The sequence below is a fragment of the Homarus americanus genome, unplaced genomic scaffold (assembly GCF_018991925.1).
Source record: "Homarus americanus isolate GMGI-L3 unplaced genomic scaffold, GMGI_Hamer_2.0 scaffold37265, whole genome shotgun sequence".
Taxonomy (NCBI): Eukaryota; Metazoa; Arthropoda; class Malacostraca; order Decapoda; family Nephropidae; genus Homarus; species Homarus americanus.
The window spans coordinates 1-17,964 of record NW_024756756.1 but is presented as its reverse complement, the minus strand read 5'-3'; the positions used below and the strand labels follow the sequence as shown (position 1 = coordinate 17,964).

Sequence of the window (17,964 nt, the reverse complement as noted above, 5' to 3'; positions counted from 1 at the left end):
AAGTTTATTTTACAGAATTTCATCTTCAATATGATATTAAAACCAGATAGAAACTGTAACTGGAGACGCCTTAACTCAGGTAAATACAATATTATACAAAACCTAATCTAACCTATTCTAACCTAACCTAACCTAACCAAACCTAACCCAACCAAACCTAACCCAACCAAACCTAACCTAACCCAACCTAACCTAACTTAACCAACTCCAATCAGCCAAGAGTGTCCAGATACCAATATAGACGTGTGGAGGTGTCACTAAAGGTGGAGGTTTCTTAAGTACTGATGGGGAATATTTCTCAAGAGTGTCACCTGGTCGTTATCATGGTCATATTCCTCATTAGCTAAACGCTGTAGTTTTATTATCATACAACCGATTCATACCTCACCATCGAGCACCCCCCCCCCCCCCCCCCGACCACCACATGAGTTCAACTGATATTGAAATTCATGGAAGACGAGGTGATGTCTCATGTTATTATATACACACAGGTTAGTCTATGTTAAATCGACAAAATAGTTGTCATGACTAATTTCAATACCTAAATTAACTAGATCATTCTCACCTAAATCATCTTAGGTGAGAGAGAACACTAATTTATTTCTCATTGTTTACCTTTGACTTTATCTCACATTTTTGGTATTTAGATTTTTTTTAATGTATTCCTCTTAAATTAATGTAAGTCATTATCTTAAGGCTTAGTCAAGGTCAGAGATTCATTACATTATTTTACACTTGAAGAAATCATCAATGATTCGGAAGATTTTGTTGAAAAATGCGCCCATGACTCCAGGAGAGTTGATAAACATTTGGGTTCGTTATAATAAATACTGTTAGGAAATCTAACAAAATATTTCACGTACTATAAGCACAAGAAACCTTTTATTTTAACATGCAGGGGAATAAACCACGTGAGAGATACACTGAGAGAACAACATACAGGGGAATAAACCACGTGAGAGATACACTGAGAGAACAACATGCAGGGGTATAAAACCACGTGAGAGATAAACTGAGAGAACAACATACAGGGGTATAAACCACGTGGGAGATACACTGAGAGAACAACATGCAGGGGAATAAACCACGTGAGAGATACACTGAGAGAACAACATACAGGGGTATAAAACCACGTGAGAGATACACTGAGAGAACAACATACAGGGGTATAAAACCACGTGAGAGATACACTGAGAGAACAACATACAGGGGTATAAAACCACGTGAGAGATACACTGAGAGAACAACATACAGGGGTATAAAACCACGTGACAGATACACTGAGAGAACAACATACAGGGGTATAAAACCACGTGAGAGATACATTGAGAGAACAACATACAGGGGTATAAAACCACGTGAGAGATACACTGAGAGAACAACATACAGGGGTATAAAACCACGTGAGAGATACACTGAGAGAACAACATACAGGGGTGTAAAACCAAGTGAGAGATACACTGAGAGAACAACATACAGGGGTATAAAACCACGTGAGAGATACACTGAGAGAACAATATACAGGGGTATAAAACCACGTGGGAGATACACTGAGAGAACAACATACAGGGGTATAAAACCACGTGAGAGATACACTGAGAGAACAACATACAGGGGTATAAAAGCACGTGGGATATACACTGAGAGAACAACATACGGGGGTATAAAACCACGTGAGAGATACAGTGAGAGAACAACATACAGGGGTATAAAACCACGTGGGAGATACACTAAGAGAACAACATACAGGGGTATAAAACCACGTGAGAGATACACTGAGAGAACAACATACAGGGGTATAAAACCACGTGAGAGATACACTGAGAGAACAACATACAGGGGTATAAAACCACGTGAGAGATACACTGAGAGAACAACATACAGGGGTATAAAACCACGTGAGAGATACACTGAGAGAACAACATACAGGGGTGTAAAACCACGTGAGAGATACACTGAGAGAACAACATACAGGGTATATAAAACCACGTGGGAGATACTAAAGAGAACAACATACAGGGTATAAAACCACGTAGAGATACACTGAAGAGACAACATACAGGGTATAAAACCACGTAGAATACACTGGGAGACCAACATGGAGTATAAAACCGTAGAGATACTGAAGAACAACATACAGGGTATAAAACCACGTAGAGAGATACACTGAGAGAACAACATACAGGGGTATAAAACCACGTGGGAGATACACTGAGAGAACAACATACAGGGGTATAAAACCACGTGGGAGATACACTGAGAGAACAACATACAGGGGTGTAAAACCACGTGAGATATACACTGAGAGAACAACATACTGGGGTATAAAACCACGTGGGAGATACACTGAGAGAACAACATACAGGGGAATAAACCACGTGGGAGATACACTGAGAGAAGAACATACAGGGGTATAAATCCACGTGGGAGATACACTGAGAGAATAACATACAGGGGTATAATACCACGTGGGAGATACACTGAGAGAACAGCTTAATAACCTCACACCTCTTACAGTAAACACGCAAAACTAAGTCTTCAAAATCATTTATAATTCACTATTATCTCCATCCCTAAGACGGGAGATCCTGGGAAATATGGACCCATTAGTCTTTCCTCTTGTGTTTGCAAGATGATGGAGAGGATACTCCATCGTCGCCTTCTTCACACCATAGGCGGCTTCCACAACTCCCTCAATGGTTTCATACAACATCGCAGCGCAGCACACTCCATTGCTTCCTTTGATTGCAATCACACTGCCCCCGTCTCCGTCTTCCTTGATGTCAAGGGAGCCTTTGATACGTCTCAGCCTGCCCTCATTTTAGCTGAACTTGCGCGGTTAGGGGTTAAAGGGAGACTTCTTCGATGGATCGTCTCCAACCTCACTGGACGTTAGGCCCGGGTTCGCGCTGAAGGCTCTATATCTCCTGTTCAAGAAATGAACCTCAGTACCCCTCAAGGTGGAGTCCTGAGTCCCACCCTGCTTAACACTCTCATGCACTCCATTGCATCTCTCCCGTGGCCGACATTAGTTGTCCATTCAGGATATGCCGACGATGTCCTCCACCAAGCCCCCGACTACCTCCGCATGCAGGAAGCTCTTTGATCTAGTCTCCAGAGGGTGTGATTCACCTGGTTTCCTCCTTTCAACTGCGAAAAGAAAAACCATGTGGCACGGTCGTGTTGTACCTCCCCCCTTCTCTTATCAGGAACGCCCTTGGACTGGGTTAATGAGACAAAATACCTGGGTGTGTATGTAACTCGGAAACGTTGTCAGATCCCTGAAGTCCGCTATCTTCGAGACATATGCTTTAGGCGTCTCGCTCCCCTCTCTACCATGTGCAGGGGTTCCCTTGGTGCCACCACCCCTATACTTCTCACCATGTACAAGTCCTTTGTCCGTTCCTGTGTCGACTACGCCTCCCCTGCCCTCGTCAACATTAGTCGGACTGCGGTCAACCGTCTCGAAGTTATCCGGAGGAAAGCTGCTCGTATCATCCTTTGGGCTCCTCAGTGGACACGCTCTACTTCTCTATATACCGAACTTGGTCTTTCACCCTTACAGGGTCGTGTACAGGAGTTTTACCTAAAAACTACCGTTTCCATTCTACGGGATGCTAGAGGCAACCATGTAAAAGCCAACTTGACTCCTGCTGTCCGAGGCCGACCTCCATCTAGAAGACAGTGGCGAGGGTCACTCATCCGAGCCCTTCAGGAACACGACCTCCTGCCTGATATTGTTGTCACCCCTGCTGTTAGTTTGTCTCCTCCCTGGCTGGATTTTCAACCTGAAGTGATTGCTCTCGGTGGACCGCTCCCGAAATCCCACGTGAACCCTGTTATTCTCTGCAAATACCACCTCTCCAGGATCGCCCACTGGTCCCCAGGTAGGGACGTCATCTTCACTGATGTTTCTGTTGACCCCGGGGCTGGTGTCTACATCTCCCGTCCTGATGCCCCTGAGCCTATCAAACTTTCTCTCAGAGTTTCTGACGGGGCCTCCTCCACTGAGGCTGAACTGATAGCCCTCCTTGCTGCCCTTCTCGCTGAGGAAGAAGCCGATGGTTTCTGCCCCTTGCTTGTCTGCTGCGATTCCAGGTCTGCTCTTGACGGGATCGCATTTGAATCAGGGGAAAATACTGACCTCATCCTCCGAACACGAGGGTTAACATCCACACTGCAGGATGCAGGCCGTCCTGTAACATGCCTATGGATGCCCAGTCATGTCGGTATCTTGGGGAATGAGGCAGCAGATGGCCTTGCCAAGATTGGCTGTAACAAGGCCACACCTGACTACGTTGTTCCTCGAACACTTTTACAGCTAAGGACCCAAATTAGACGCAAACAGAGAGAAGCTCGGGAAGCAGCCACCCCCGTGGACTCCCCGCCCACCTGGTACGATGTCCTCCGTAAACTTCCTGACCTCTCGTATGTCTATGGGAAAGGGTCGCGAAAAGGGACGTGATTGCTTCCCGTATCATCATTGGGTATGACTTTGCTTGGGATATTGGTATCCCCGCATCCTCTGAGCAACGCTCTTGTGCATTATACAGAAGACCCGAGAGCCGCACCCTTATGCGCTACCTCCTAAGATGTCCCCACACACAACGCTTCCGAGGCGCCTACTGGACCACCACTCCACAACCCCCTGACGGAGACACGATGATCCTCCCCATACTGGCCAGATATTATGTAAATAATATTGATAATGTGTTAAAGGAATATCCTTCCTTCCTTAGGCTTTAGTGACAGCACTAGGATCCCGCTTTCTCTATCAAGTAATAAATATTGAAATTGAATTGAGAAACAATTGAGACCCTGCCATTGTGTGTAAATGAAGCAGAAAGTCAGTTCAACAACCTGGGAGTTGGTCATAATTTTTGTGATGCAATATGGCAGCAGGGTCTACCATTAGGCAATACATTATGCTTCCAATATCTTCTCAGGCGGTAGTACCTCCCTGTTTGGTAGCTGGCTAATACCTACTAAGCGATGGTGATGTTCCAATATTTTACACCATCCTGCTAGTGGGAAGATACCGCGCAGTTCAGCACTGCGTCTTCCCTTCTTACTCGGTTTGATAATACGGGTTTTGTTGACTGATACTTCCTGTTGTGTATTAGCCACCATCAGTGAGCGACGTAGTAGGTCAAACCGATCATTTATGCCTTAGTCAAATAATATAATGTGAGTCATGTTAGGCTGTACAAGATACTGATAATCAACGTCGCCTGTTACCTTGAATGTTTCCTGAGTTAGTTTACTGTAAATTCATGAAAAGATAAGTTATTGATTACAGTGACTCACTAACCTAATTAATTGCATTACACAAAATACAAGTGCTTTACTGCACATGAAACAGGGCTTAACATCTTCAAATCATTGTCTCGACCAGCGACAAACATTTATTTATGAAAAGTAGAAGGTTAAATGAAAAGTTTTCTTAGTGTGTGAGAAGAAAGTAGAGCTGAGTATCTGGTAGGGAAGAGGAGAATGTGCAGTGCACTGGAGAACCGACGGATTCATTGGTGAAGGTGCGGGCGTGCAGTCAGTCTGCCTCCGCACCCCGACCACATAGGTATGTGACGCTCATTCTCCTGTCCGCACCGCACTCGTCAACTTTTTCCAGAAATACAGTAATAGTACATATTTCAGCACATTATACAGGTACAGTGATTCCCGTGTCACAACAGTGGCATAAAAGTCTTGTCTTCATCTAGATGTTACTATTAATGTATCTAAAAAACAATCCGGCTGTCTAATGGGCCTGGCCTGATGGAGCCTCTGAGCTCGTCCATAAGCAGGAATGCTTTTCAGTACACACCGCAGTCATAGAGTCGTGGAGGCAGTTTACTTTACAGTCCTCTTGAAAACAAAGTACAGGAGCTTGATGCCTTAATGAGGATGTATCAAATGAGAGACATAACAGTGAAGTAATCATATCACACAGGAAATATACCGTACATCCAACAAGAATAAATTCATCTACCCAAATGTTCCGTTTCTTGGTGATTATGTCGTGTGGTGCTCGGTGAGGTGGTGAGGTGGTGTGTGTGCCGCATACGAAAAGATTAGCTGTCGCACCGAGCATGCGACAACGACCTTAGCATCTGCCTGTGGGTCATATAATTATATGACTTGATTATATAACTGGTGAAAGTTGCTTTTTATAAATTGTGTGCGAATTAAATTATACCTCTATCTTGGACGAAAAACTCTAAATTAAATGTATATTAATTTCCATAGTTCCGTTTTCTCCACCACCCTGAGTAGATGCCACAAGAGACCCGATAATTTCCTCCCCCAGATGACTTATGAACATTGTATATCTTACACAAGCCAAAGATTTACCTAGAACTGTACTTTTATGCAGCTATATTTGCGTATTTCTCCTTTTCCCAGACTCTCTTTCACCCGTCTTCTCATTCTCTCTCCCTCTCTCTCACCTGTCTTCTCATTCTCTCTCCCCCTCTTTCACCTGTCTTCTCATTCTCTCTCCCTCTCTTTCACCTGTCTTCTCATTCTCTCTCCCTCTCTCTCACCCGTCTTCTCATTCTCTCTCCCTCTCTCTCACCTGTCTTCTCATTCTCGCACCCGTCTTCTCATTCTCTCTCCCTCTCTTTCACCAGTCTTCTCATTCTCTCTCCCTCTCTCTCACCTGTCTTCTCATTCTCTCCCACCTCCCAATATTCTAATTCTCTCTCCTCTCTCTCTCACCTGTCTTCTGTTTCTCTCCCTCTCTCACCCGTCTTCACCATTCTCTCTCCCCACCTGTCTTCTTATTTTCTCTCCCTCTCTCTCCTGTCTTCTCATTCTCTCTCTCCTCTGTCTTCTCATTCTCTCTCCCTCTCTTTCACCTGTCTTATCATTCTCTGTCACTCTCTCTCACCTGTCTTCTCATTCTCTCTCCCTCTCTTTCACCCGTCTTCTCATTCTCTCTCCCTCTCTCTCACCCGTCTTCTCATTCTCTCTTCCTCTCTTTCACCTGTCTTCTCAATCTCTCACCCGTCTTCTCATTCTCTCTCCCTCTCTCTCACCTGTCTTCTCATTCTCTCACCCGTCTTCTCATTCTCTCTCCCTCTCTCTCACCCGTCTTCTCATTCTCTTTCCCTCTCTTTCCACCAGTCTTCTCATTCTCTCCCTCTCTTTTCACCTGTCTTCTCATTCTCTCCTCTCTCTCCCGTCCTTTGCAATTTCTGTCTCCCCTCTCTCTCCACCCCTGTCTTCTCATTCTCTCACTGTCTTCACCTACTCTCTCCTCTCTTCCCACCTGTCTTCTCATTCTCTCACCCGTCTTCTCTTTTTTTTCTTCCTCTTTCTCCCTCTTCTCATTCTCTCTTGCCCATCTTCTCATTCTCTCTCCCTCTCTCTGCATCTTCTCATTCTCTACTCCTCTCTCTCACCGTCTTCTCATTCTCTCTCCCCTCTCTCTCCACCTGTCTTCTAAATTCTCTCCCCTCTCTCTCACCTGTCTTCTCATTCTCTCTCCCCACCTGTCTTCATATTCGCTCTCCTCTCTCTCCCCTGCCTTCTCCTTCGCTCTCCCTCTCTCTCACCCCGTCTTCTCATTCTCTCTCCTCTCTCTCACCGTCTTCTGGCCTCTCTCCCCTCTCTCACCTGTCTTCCATTCTCTTTCCCTCTCTCTCACCCATCTTCTCATTCTCTCTCCCCTCTCTTTTCCCACACCTGTTCTCATTCTCTCTCCTCTCTCTCACCCCGTCTTCTCATTCTCTCTCCCTCTCTCTCCACCCGTCTTCTCATTCTCTCTCCCTCTTACCTGTACTGCCACTTTTCTGGAATTTGCTTATCTCCTCTTCCCCATCCTCACTCTCCTCTCAGGGGAACACCACCAGTCCTCCCCCCCAAAAAAAAGCCCTGTACTAAAGCCACCACAATACTATATCCTCTCTGAATTCCGACACCATCACCTGACCAAGAACAATCACGAACGACAGACTTGATGAGTAACTCACTTTAAGCCGCACGTATAGAGAACCATCTCTCAGCCACGACAAGTATCCTAAACTTTGTCCCAAAACCAAAACACAGTTTTTCATTAACCACAATAACAGAAATATTTGTGTCGTGTTTATTCCACATATTATACGCCAGGTAACAAAAACAAGTACAATATATATAACCACAACAACAACAACACAACTAGTAACATCAGCAAAACCAGTATACTAGTATAGCTATTTTTACTTCATATCTCAAGGTTTATTGCTATTTTTCCTTCATTTCTCAAGGTTTATCGCTATTTTTCCTTTATTTCTCAAGGTTTATCGCTATTTTTCCTTTATTTCTCAAGGTTTATCGCTATTTTTCCTTCATTTCTCAAGGTGTAACGCAATTGTTAGTTCATTTCTCAAGGTTTAACGATATTTGTTCATATCTCAAGGTTTATCGCCACTTTTCCTTCATTTATGAAGGTTTATTGCTATTTTTCCTTCATATCTCAAGGTTTATCGCTATTTTTCTTTCATTTCTCAAAGTTTATCGCTATTTTTACTTCATTACTCAAGGTTTATTGCTATTTTCCCTTCATTTCTAAAGGTTTATTGCTATTTTCCCTTCATTTCTCAAAGTTTATCGCTATTTTTCCTTCATTTGTCAAGGTTTATCGCTAGTTTCCTTCATTTCTCAAGATTTATCGCTATTTTTCCATCATTTATCAGGGTTTATCTGCATAGTTGTAAGACGAGGTATAAACATGTTAGGCTCCACACTAAACATCTGGGCTTTAGTGAAAGTTGAACGGCCAGAAAGGCGATAACCTGCAACATGTGCATCAGTACAGTAGATGGTACACACAGCGAGAGTGCATGTGTGTATCTGTGTTTGTTTGCATTTTACTATGTGTGATTGAGATTGAGTACGTGTGTGTGTGTAGCTGCATCTGTGTATATATGTACGTTTATGTCTGTGTACGTATTTCAAAACGACTTATGTATGTTACTAGATCACCCATCCACACACACACACACACACAGCTCTTCTATCAAGAAACATGTCCATCTTAAACGTCACCGAGTCGTAATCACCTTTTCCATAGATGAGATTCCTGTACTGTCTGTCCCTCACGATTATCTTACAGTTCAAGCTGAATACAGGCTGGCAATGTTTATTCTCGCGGGGCTTTTGTTGCTTTACCTTCAAGACAACCCCCTCCCCCCCTCTGCCTCTTGTGTTCTCTGTCCGCTGCTGATGTGTATGAAAAGTCCTTCAATGTGTCTAAATTCAAATCCGTTACGTTTTTTTTTCAGGAATCAAAAAATCCGTGTAAGCTTAGGAATTTAAATTCATATATCATCAGTAGACTAAACATTTTCTTGGTCGGTATAACAACAAAAGTATTTTCTTGCATATTTCGTCATCTTCAGGGTTGCCAGGCGCCTTATATACTGTATACGGGATTGTACCGTTGTCCAGAAAGGTGTGTCGGGACTGCAAAATTATCCCGTATTCGAGTGGTCTTGATATGTTGACTTGAATAAAAATAACAAAACAGGTATAATGATCAGTCTTGTCACTGTAAAGCCCGTTTATGACAGATGTTGTTTGGTTCAGTCCACCACAGCTCTAGTTCCCAGGTAAGACGTCTGAGGAGAAGAGCATTACCGCTAGCATTCTGCGCCACACCGTGTCCGAGGTTAGGTCAGTCATTACCAGTATCCGTTGTGGTTACGTTACGCTGTATGTTTGTGGCAGGTGAGGAGGACCACCACTACACAGTCACCATGACGGAGGCCACGCTTGTAGGGAGCACCATGGGTGGCGGCACCCTCTCCTGGTTGGACTACGGGGTGTTTAGCCTCATGCTGCTGCTCTCCCTCCTGGTGGGCGTCTACTTCGCCATCAAGAGTCGCAACAAGGGCAACGACGAGTTCTTGGTGGGCGGCCGAAGCATGACTTGCCTGCCCATGTCCATGTCGCTGGTGGTGACATACCTCTCAGCGGTATCTCTTCAAGGTGGGTGATGTTAACGCGGGAGTTACTGTAGGACATGTGAGGGTTACTCAAGATAATGTAGGACATGGGAGGGTTACTGAAGATAATGTAGGACATGGAAGGGTTACTGAAGATAATGTAGGACATGGGTGGGTTATTGAAGGTAATGTAGGACATGGGAGGGTTACTGAAGATAATGTAGGACATGGGAGGGTTACTGAAGATAATGTAGGACATGGGAGGGTTACTGAAGGTATTGTATGACAAGGGAGGGTTACTGAAGGTAATGCAGGACATAGGAGGGCTAGTGAAGGTGAAGTAGGACACGGGAGGGTCATTGAAGTTAATGTAGTACATGGAAGGGTTACTGAAGATAATGTAGGACATGGGAGGGTTTCTGAAGATAATGTAGGACATGGGAAGGTTACTGAAGGTAATGTAGGACATGGGAGGGTCACTGAATTTAATGTAGGACATGGGAGGGTTACTGAAGATAATGTAGGACATGGGAGGGTTACTGAAGATAATGGAGGACATGGGAGGGTTACTGAAGATAATGGAGGACATGGGAGGGTTACTGAAGATAATGTAGGACATGGGAGGGTTAGTGAAGATAATGTAGGACATGGGAGGGCTACTGTAGATAATGTAGGACATGGAAGGGTTAGTGAAGATAATGTAGGACATGGGAGGGTTACTGAAGATAATGTAGGACATGGGAGGGTTACTGAAGGTAATGTAGGACATGGAAGGGTTACTGAAGATAATGTAGGACATGGGAGGGTTACTGAAGATAATGTAGGACATGGGAGGGTTACTGAAGGTAATGTAGGACATGGAAGGGTTACTGAAGATAATGTAGGACATGGAGGGTTATGGAAGATAATGTAGGACATGGAGGGCTACTGTAGATAATGTAGGACATGGTAGGGTTAGGACATGGAGGGCTGTTGAAGGTAATGGACATGGGAGGTTACTGAAGATATTGTAGGACATGGGAGGGTTACTGAAGATAATGTAGGACATGGGAGAGTCACTGAAGTTAATGTAGGACATGGGAGGGTTACTGAAGGTAATGTAGGACATGGAAGGGTTACTGAAGATATTGTAGGACATGGGAGGGTTACTGAAGATAATGTAGGACATGGGAGAGTCACTGGAGTTAATGTAGGACATGGGAGGGTTACTGAAGGTAATGTAGGACATGGGGGGTCACTGAAGTCAATGTAGGACATGGAAGGGTTACGGATGATAATGTAGGACATGGGAGGGTTACTGAAGATATTGTAGGACATGGGAGGGTTACTGGAGATAACGTAGGACATGGGAGGGTTAATGAATATGATGCAGGACATGGAAGGATTACTGAAGATAACGTGAGGATATGGAAGAGTTACTGAAGGTAATGTACGACATAGGAGGGCTAGTGAAGATAATGTAGGACATGGGAGGGTTACTGAAGATGATGCAGGACATGGGAGGGTTACTGAAGGTGATCCAGGACGTAACATAGGTCACCAGGATCACCACACTCACCTCATACCTTGGTTACAGGCTTCCCCGCTGAGACCTTCTACCACAGTATGCAACCTGTCCTTACCAAATCTAGCATCCTGGCAATACCCATTGCCGCCGCCGTCTTCGTTCCCTTCTACTACGAACTAAAAATTGTTTCCGCTTACCAGGTATGTGATCTAACTTACCCTTAGGGAGAGGAAAAAATACAAGTTATATTTGTATGCAGCAAGTTAACATTAATACCATTCACCATCTTCCTTCCCAAACCTCCCTACGGCAGTGTCCCCAAATGTTCTGTTACCGGAATAACGTCACCCAGGCAATCTAAAACGAGAGAAGTTCACGTTTTAAGACTGTCAACTTACAGATAGTAATAAAGTACAACTGCTAGGCAGACAGTTGTCAACACTTGTCACACTAACTTGTACGGTCATGACTCACACAGTACCTGGAGATGCGGTTCAACTCTGTGACAACGCGTCGTGTCGCCAGCGCCCTCTTCATCACGCAGACGCTTCTCTACCAGGCCATCGTCATCTACGCCCCGGCTCTCGCCCTCGCTGCCGTCACCGACTTCCCCATGTGGCTCGCCATCCTTGTCGTGGGCGCTATCGCCTCCTTCTACACTACCATCGTGAGTATTGATTACACAAATATATACATAATTAGAGAATTCCATGGCCACGTCGGGGAAGGAAGGCTTAGTGGCCTCTGTAGGATCCCCCCAGTATTCTTGATCGTCTTGTTCAGCATAGCTCTCACTTCCACCTCTTATGCTGGGACAAACTTCCTTAAGTCTACCAGCCTGTGTGTGACGTAGTACTTCAGTATATTAGTTATCTGTGGGACACAACGACCTCACTTTAATGTCACGTCTTCAGCACAGTTGAAGGCATTCATTCCCTCACAGGAAAGAACTCTTGGAAAATTCAACATTATTTTCTGGTGCCAAGATTTCAGTTGATAATTTGGATTCAAAAATTGTCTTCCCCATTAAATTCCAGGTGGACGAGAAATCTTAAGTGAAGTTTGAACTTCAAGTGGAACTTGAAATTCCATTTGGTTATGGGAGTGTGGTGTTTACACGTCAAGTATTATCTGGACTCGATATAACGTCTCTACTTCACTCATTATCGGGGCTCCTGGCGGCGCTAACACCATAAGGGTTTACACTCACGATGCCTATAACTAAATATTCTAAGTGAAGGTGTCGACACTGCAGGGAGGCCTGAAGGCGGTGGTGTGGACCGACGCCCTACAGTTTGTGATCGTGCTGGGAGGCCTCATGACCATCGTCATCATGGGAGTGAAAGAGGTGGGCAGCCTGCAGAAAGTATGGGACATTAACGTCAAACATAAGCGTGCAGGACTACAGATTTTCAAGTAAGTTCATCAGACACAAACAATAAGCTACAAAGTTTCAAGGTTCCGGCGATAATTGTGTATCTAATTTACCTTCTTTGTATTGTTCAAGAATCCGTATGTTGTTATAAAAAAGGCCGATTATTAAGCTTGATTAACAAGAGGCCAGCTAAGACAATAGAAAATTTAATGGTTTTATGTTACCGTAACATAATGTATTATTTGTTTGTTTTTTTGTTCCATTATTATCTACTGTGTTGTATTACACTGAATTGTTGTATTGGTCAGCTGGAGTCCGGACATATTTGAGCGACACACCGTGTGGGGTCTGTCGTGGTTCGGCTTCTTCAGCAGCATTGTGAAATACGGCAGCTCCCAGACGGCCATCCAGCGGTACTCCAGCATGAAGAGCCTCACCCACGCCTACCTGTGAGTACTGCGTGGGTGTGTGTGTGTTTCCACTTGCGTACAGGTGTGCATGTGCGTTTACAGATAGGGACATGATTGTTTACGAGAGTGTAAAGGAAGCAAGGAGGGAGAGTAACAAAGGTGTCAGGTGTACCACAATGGTTACTATGACTCTCTCTTCAGGTCAGTGTTGCTCCTCGTCCCATACTTCGCCGCCGACGCTGTCCTGTTGACCCTCACTGGTAAGAACTGGCTTTTGTCTTGACCCTCTGTAGTGTCATGCTCACCTGAGAGTGTCAACAAACTAGCTAAAACAGGAATTACTAATCTTAAGCAAAATATTGACTCGTGGGTTAGTTGAAGGCCGAGGAGAATTTACTGCTGTAAGTAAGAGGTCAAAGGTGAAGGTCACAGGTCAGGGTTAATGTTCTGTACAATGTGATTTCAATGGTGCACTGAGGATGTGATCCACTGATGTACACTGGACTAGTTACATACACCTACAGTGCTTCTATACCAATAAGTTTCAACAGCCGATGGCGTCCCTTCAGCTGACCGTAGAGTGAAGAGGATGTTAGTTATTGTAAACATTTTATTATAATAAGTTTTTATCAACCAGTGAATATGCTGAAGGACCCACGACCCACTAGTTACTCTAGTATATGCTCCAGCATGACCCACGACACTTTAGTTGCTCTAGTATATGCTCCAGTATGACCCACGACACTCTAGTTACTGTAGTATATGTTTCAGTATGACCCACGACTCTTTAGTTGCTCTAGTATATGCTCCAGTAGGACTCACGACCCATTAGTTACTCTAGTGTATGTTCCAGTAGGACCCACGACCCTTTAGTTACTCTAGTATATGTTCCAGTATGACCCACGACCCTCTAGGTACTCTAGTATATGCTCCAGTAGGACGCACGACCCTCTAGTTACTCTAGTAGAGTGGTTCTGAACCTTGTTTGCCCCATGCACCCCTTTCACCATATGTCAGAATGTCATTCCCCCCTCCTTTCCAAGATTGTCTGCCTCAAGAAGTGCATTCCAAATAATATGCATATAATACTGAAAATCCTTTATTTTTCCATATTAGTACATATACATTTACAATTTTACATGGATTATTTTTATAGTGGAGTTTTACAAATTAAATCCCAATTGAAAATGTTGATGGATTTATAAAACTTGAATAAAAGTAAAATAGTTTTTTTATATTTATAATGAATTACTTAACAGACCAAACTGAAGCATAATGCAATAAACAAAAAGTTCAATAGAATACCAGGATATTGTAAATTTGTAATTAATTTTATTCAGATGAAGATTACAGTCAATGAGAAACCTGTGATTGTTTTTTCTTCGCCAATTCTGGGATACGCGGAGGAGTGCTTGAAAGGGCACAACGCAGGTCATTTTCTACCTCTAATCTACTACGGTGCTTCGTTTTAATTTGCAACAGAGTTGAAAAGCCTGACTCACAAAGATATGTCGGCACAAACGGAAGCAATGCACGGATAGCTCTTTCTGCCACTTTTGGGTAGGAATCGCACATCAAGGGCCAAAATTCTGTGATTGATTTCTCATCGAACATATCTCTTGTCTCTGAACTGCTCTCCTGAAAACCTGAACTCTGGCTGAGAACCCCTGCTCTAGTATATGCTCCAGTAGGACCCACGACACTCTAGTTACTCTAGTATATTTTCCAGTATGACCCACGACAGTCTAGTTACTCTAGTATATGCTCCGGTAGGACCCACGACCCTCTAGTTACTCTAGTATATGTTCCAGTAGGACCCACGACCCTCAAGTTACGCTTGTATATATTCCAGTATGACCCACGAACCTCTAGTTACTCTAGTATATGTTCCAGTATGACCCACGACCCTCTAGTTACTCTAGTATGTGTTCCAGTAGGACCCACGACCCTCTAGTTACTCTAGTATATGCTCCAGTAAGACCCACGACCTTCTAGATACTCTAGTATATATTCCGGTATGACCCACGACCCTCTAGTTACTCTAGTATATGCCCAGTAGGCCCCCACGACCCTCTAGTTACTCTAGTATATGTTCCAGTATGACCCACGACCCTCTAGTTACTCTAGTATATGCTCCAGTAGGCCCCACGACCCTCTAGTTACTCTAGTATATGTTCCAGTATGACCCCCGACCTTCTAGATACTCTAGTATATATTCCGATATGACCCACGACCCTCTAGTTACTCTAGTATATGCTCCAGTAGGCCCCACGACCCTCTAGTTACTCTAGTATATGTTCCAGTATGACCCACGACCCTCTAGTTACTCTAGTATGTGTTCCAGTAGGACCCACGACCCTCTAGGTTACTCTAGTATATGCTCCAGGCCCCACGACCCTAGTTACTCTAGTATATGTTCCAAAGTGACCCACGACCTCTAGTTACTCTAGTATATGTCTATATGACCCACGACCTCTAGCTACTCTAGAATATGCCCGTAGGCCCACCACCCCTAGTTTCTCTAGTATATGTTCCAGTATGACCGAATCTTCAGCTACCTAGTATATGCTCCAGTATGACCCACGACCCTTTAGTTACTCTAGTATATGCTCCTGTATGACCCACGACCCACTAGTTACTCTAGTATATGCTCCAGTATGACCCACGACCGTCTAGTTACTCAAGTATATGCTCTAGTAGGACCCAAGACTTACTAGTTACTCTAGTATATGCTCCAGTATGACCCACGACCCACTAGTTACTCTAGTATATGCTCCAGTAAGACCAACGACCCTTTAGTTACTCTAATATATGCTTCAGTAGGACCCACGACCCACTAGTTACTCTAGTATATGCTCCAGTAAGACCCATGTTTCTAGTTACTCTAGTGGTGTCTCCAGTATGACCCACGACCCCAGCGGCTCAAGAGCATACCCAATAGGCCCTCCCCACGACCCTCTAGTTACTCTAGTATATGCTCCAGTAGGCCCCATGACCCTCTAGTTACTCTAGTATATGTTCCAGTATGACCCACGACCCTCTAGTTACTCTAGTATATGCTCCAGTAGGCCCCATGACCCTCTAGTTACTCTAGTATATGTTCCAGTATGACCCACGACCCTCTAGTTACTCTAGTATATGCTCCACTGTGACCCACGACCCTCTGGTCACTCTAATATATGCTGCAGTATGATCCACGACCCTTTAGTTACTCTAGTATATGCTCCAGTAGGCCCCATGACCCTCTAGTTCTCAAGTATATGCTCCAGTAAGGCCCACGACTCTCCAATATATGCTCAAGTAGGCCCCACGACCCTCTAGTTACTCTAGTATATGCTCCAGTAGGCCCCATGACCCTCTAGTTACTCTAGTATATGTTCCAGTATGACCCACGACCCTCTAGTTACTCTAGTATATGCTCCAATAGGCCCCTAATGACCCTCTAGTTACTTCTTAGTATATGCTCCAGTAGGCCCCATGACCCTCTAGTTACTCTAGTATATGTTCCAGTATGACCCACGACCCTCTAGTTACTCTAGTATATGCTCCAGTAGGCCCCATGACCCTCTAGTTTCTCTAGTATATGTTCCAGTATGACCCACGACCCTCTAGTTACTCTAGTATATGCTCCACTATGACCCACGACCCTCTGGTCACTCTAATATATGCTGCAGTATGATCCACGAACCTTTAGTTACTCTAGTATATGCTCCAGTAGGCCCCACAACCCTCTAGTTCTCAAGTATATGCTCCAGTAAGGCCCACGACTCTCCAATATATGCTCAAGTAGGCCCCACGACCCTCTAGTTACTCTAATATATGCTCCAGTATGATCTACGACCCTTTAGTTACTCTAGTATATGCTCCAGTAGGGCCCACGACTCACCAATATATGCTCCAGTAGGCCCCACGACCCTATAGTTACTCAAGTATATGCTCCAGTAAGGCCCACGGCTCTCCAATATATGCTCCAGTAGGCCCCACGACCATCCAATATATGCTCCAGTAAGGCCCACGACCATTCATTAATAGTTAATGCACAGTCTCACACTCCCTGTTGATCAATGTATCACCTGCCTCTGGGTGTTTGACTGCAGGTCTGGTGGTGTTCGCGACCTACGAGGACTGCGACCCTCTGAAGGCCGGGCTGATCCACTCTAAGGACCAGATTCTGCCGTACTACGTCATGGATCGCTTCAGTTCCGTCCCTGGCCTGGCAGGACTCTTCATATCCTGCATATTTTCCGGGGCGCTGAGGTATGGCCTCATTTTCATAAGTATATTCTTCTCTGCCTGCCTGAGGCCCTGCTGGATATTGACACAATGTGCCACAACTGGATAATGTTCATAGATAAAGACTGACAGTCAAACAGATGTGTAGACAGAGAAATAAATTAATTGATATAAACAAAGAGATGGATAAATAGTATAGTGAAAATAACGAGTTGCCCTTCACCTGGTCAGCACCATCTCGTCCGGAGTGAACTCTCAAGCAGCTGTCACCTGGGAAGACTGGCTGTCTAAGATGCCAAGCTGTGCCTCCCTCTCCACCTCCACCCAGACCCTCATCACCAAGTTACTAGGTAGGTCCCACCCTCACACACCACCCACATCCTCATCACCAAGTTACTAGGTAGGTCCCACCCTCACACACCACCCACACCCTCATCACCAAGTTACTAGGTAGGTCCCACCCTCACACACCACCCACACCCTCATCACCAAGTTACTAGGTAGGTCCCA

General features: G+C 44.6%; 1 protein-coding gene across 1 annotated transcript; it reads left to right on the top strand.

Annotated features, from left to right (window-relative positions):
• The first annotated feature begins 5,534 nt into the window (after positions 1 to 5,534).
• On the top strand, positions 5,535 to 17,958 carry LOC121856896 (sodium-coupled monocarboxylate transporter 2-like). Its single transcript, XM_042352661.1, has 9 exons — positions 5,535 to 5,578; positions 9,712 to 9,972; positions 11,506 to 11,636; positions 11,915 to 12,103; positions 12,692 to 12,852; positions 13,120 to 13,260; positions 13,423 to 13,481; positions 17,319 to 17,478; positions 17,686 to 17,958. Exons 2-9 carry the CDS (start codon positions 9,741 to 9,743, stop codon positions 17,852 to 17,854), a joined length of 1,242 nt encoding a protein of 413 aa, XP_042208595.1. The 5' UTR covers positions 5,535 to 5,578; positions 9,712 to 9,740; the 3' UTR covers positions 17,855 to 17,958.
• Positions 17,959 to 17,964: the final 6 nt, after the last annotated feature.

What these genes read in the sequence shown, in the direction of transcription:
- LOC121856896 (XM_042352661.1), top strand. Translation starts at nt 9,741, where the DNA reads ATGACGGAGGCCACGCTTGTAGGGAGCACCATGGGTGGCGGCACCCTC. An exon ending in CCTCCTTCTACACTACCATC is followed by an intron (nt 12,104 to 12,691) that starts GTGAGTATTGAT and finishes TCGACACTGCAG; the next exon opens with GGAGGCCTGAAGGCGGTGGT. An exon ending in GCAGGACTACAGATTTTCAA is followed by an intron (nt 12,853 to 13,119) that starts GTAAGTTCATCA and finishes TGTATTGGTCAG; the next exon opens with CTGGAGTCCGGACATATTTG.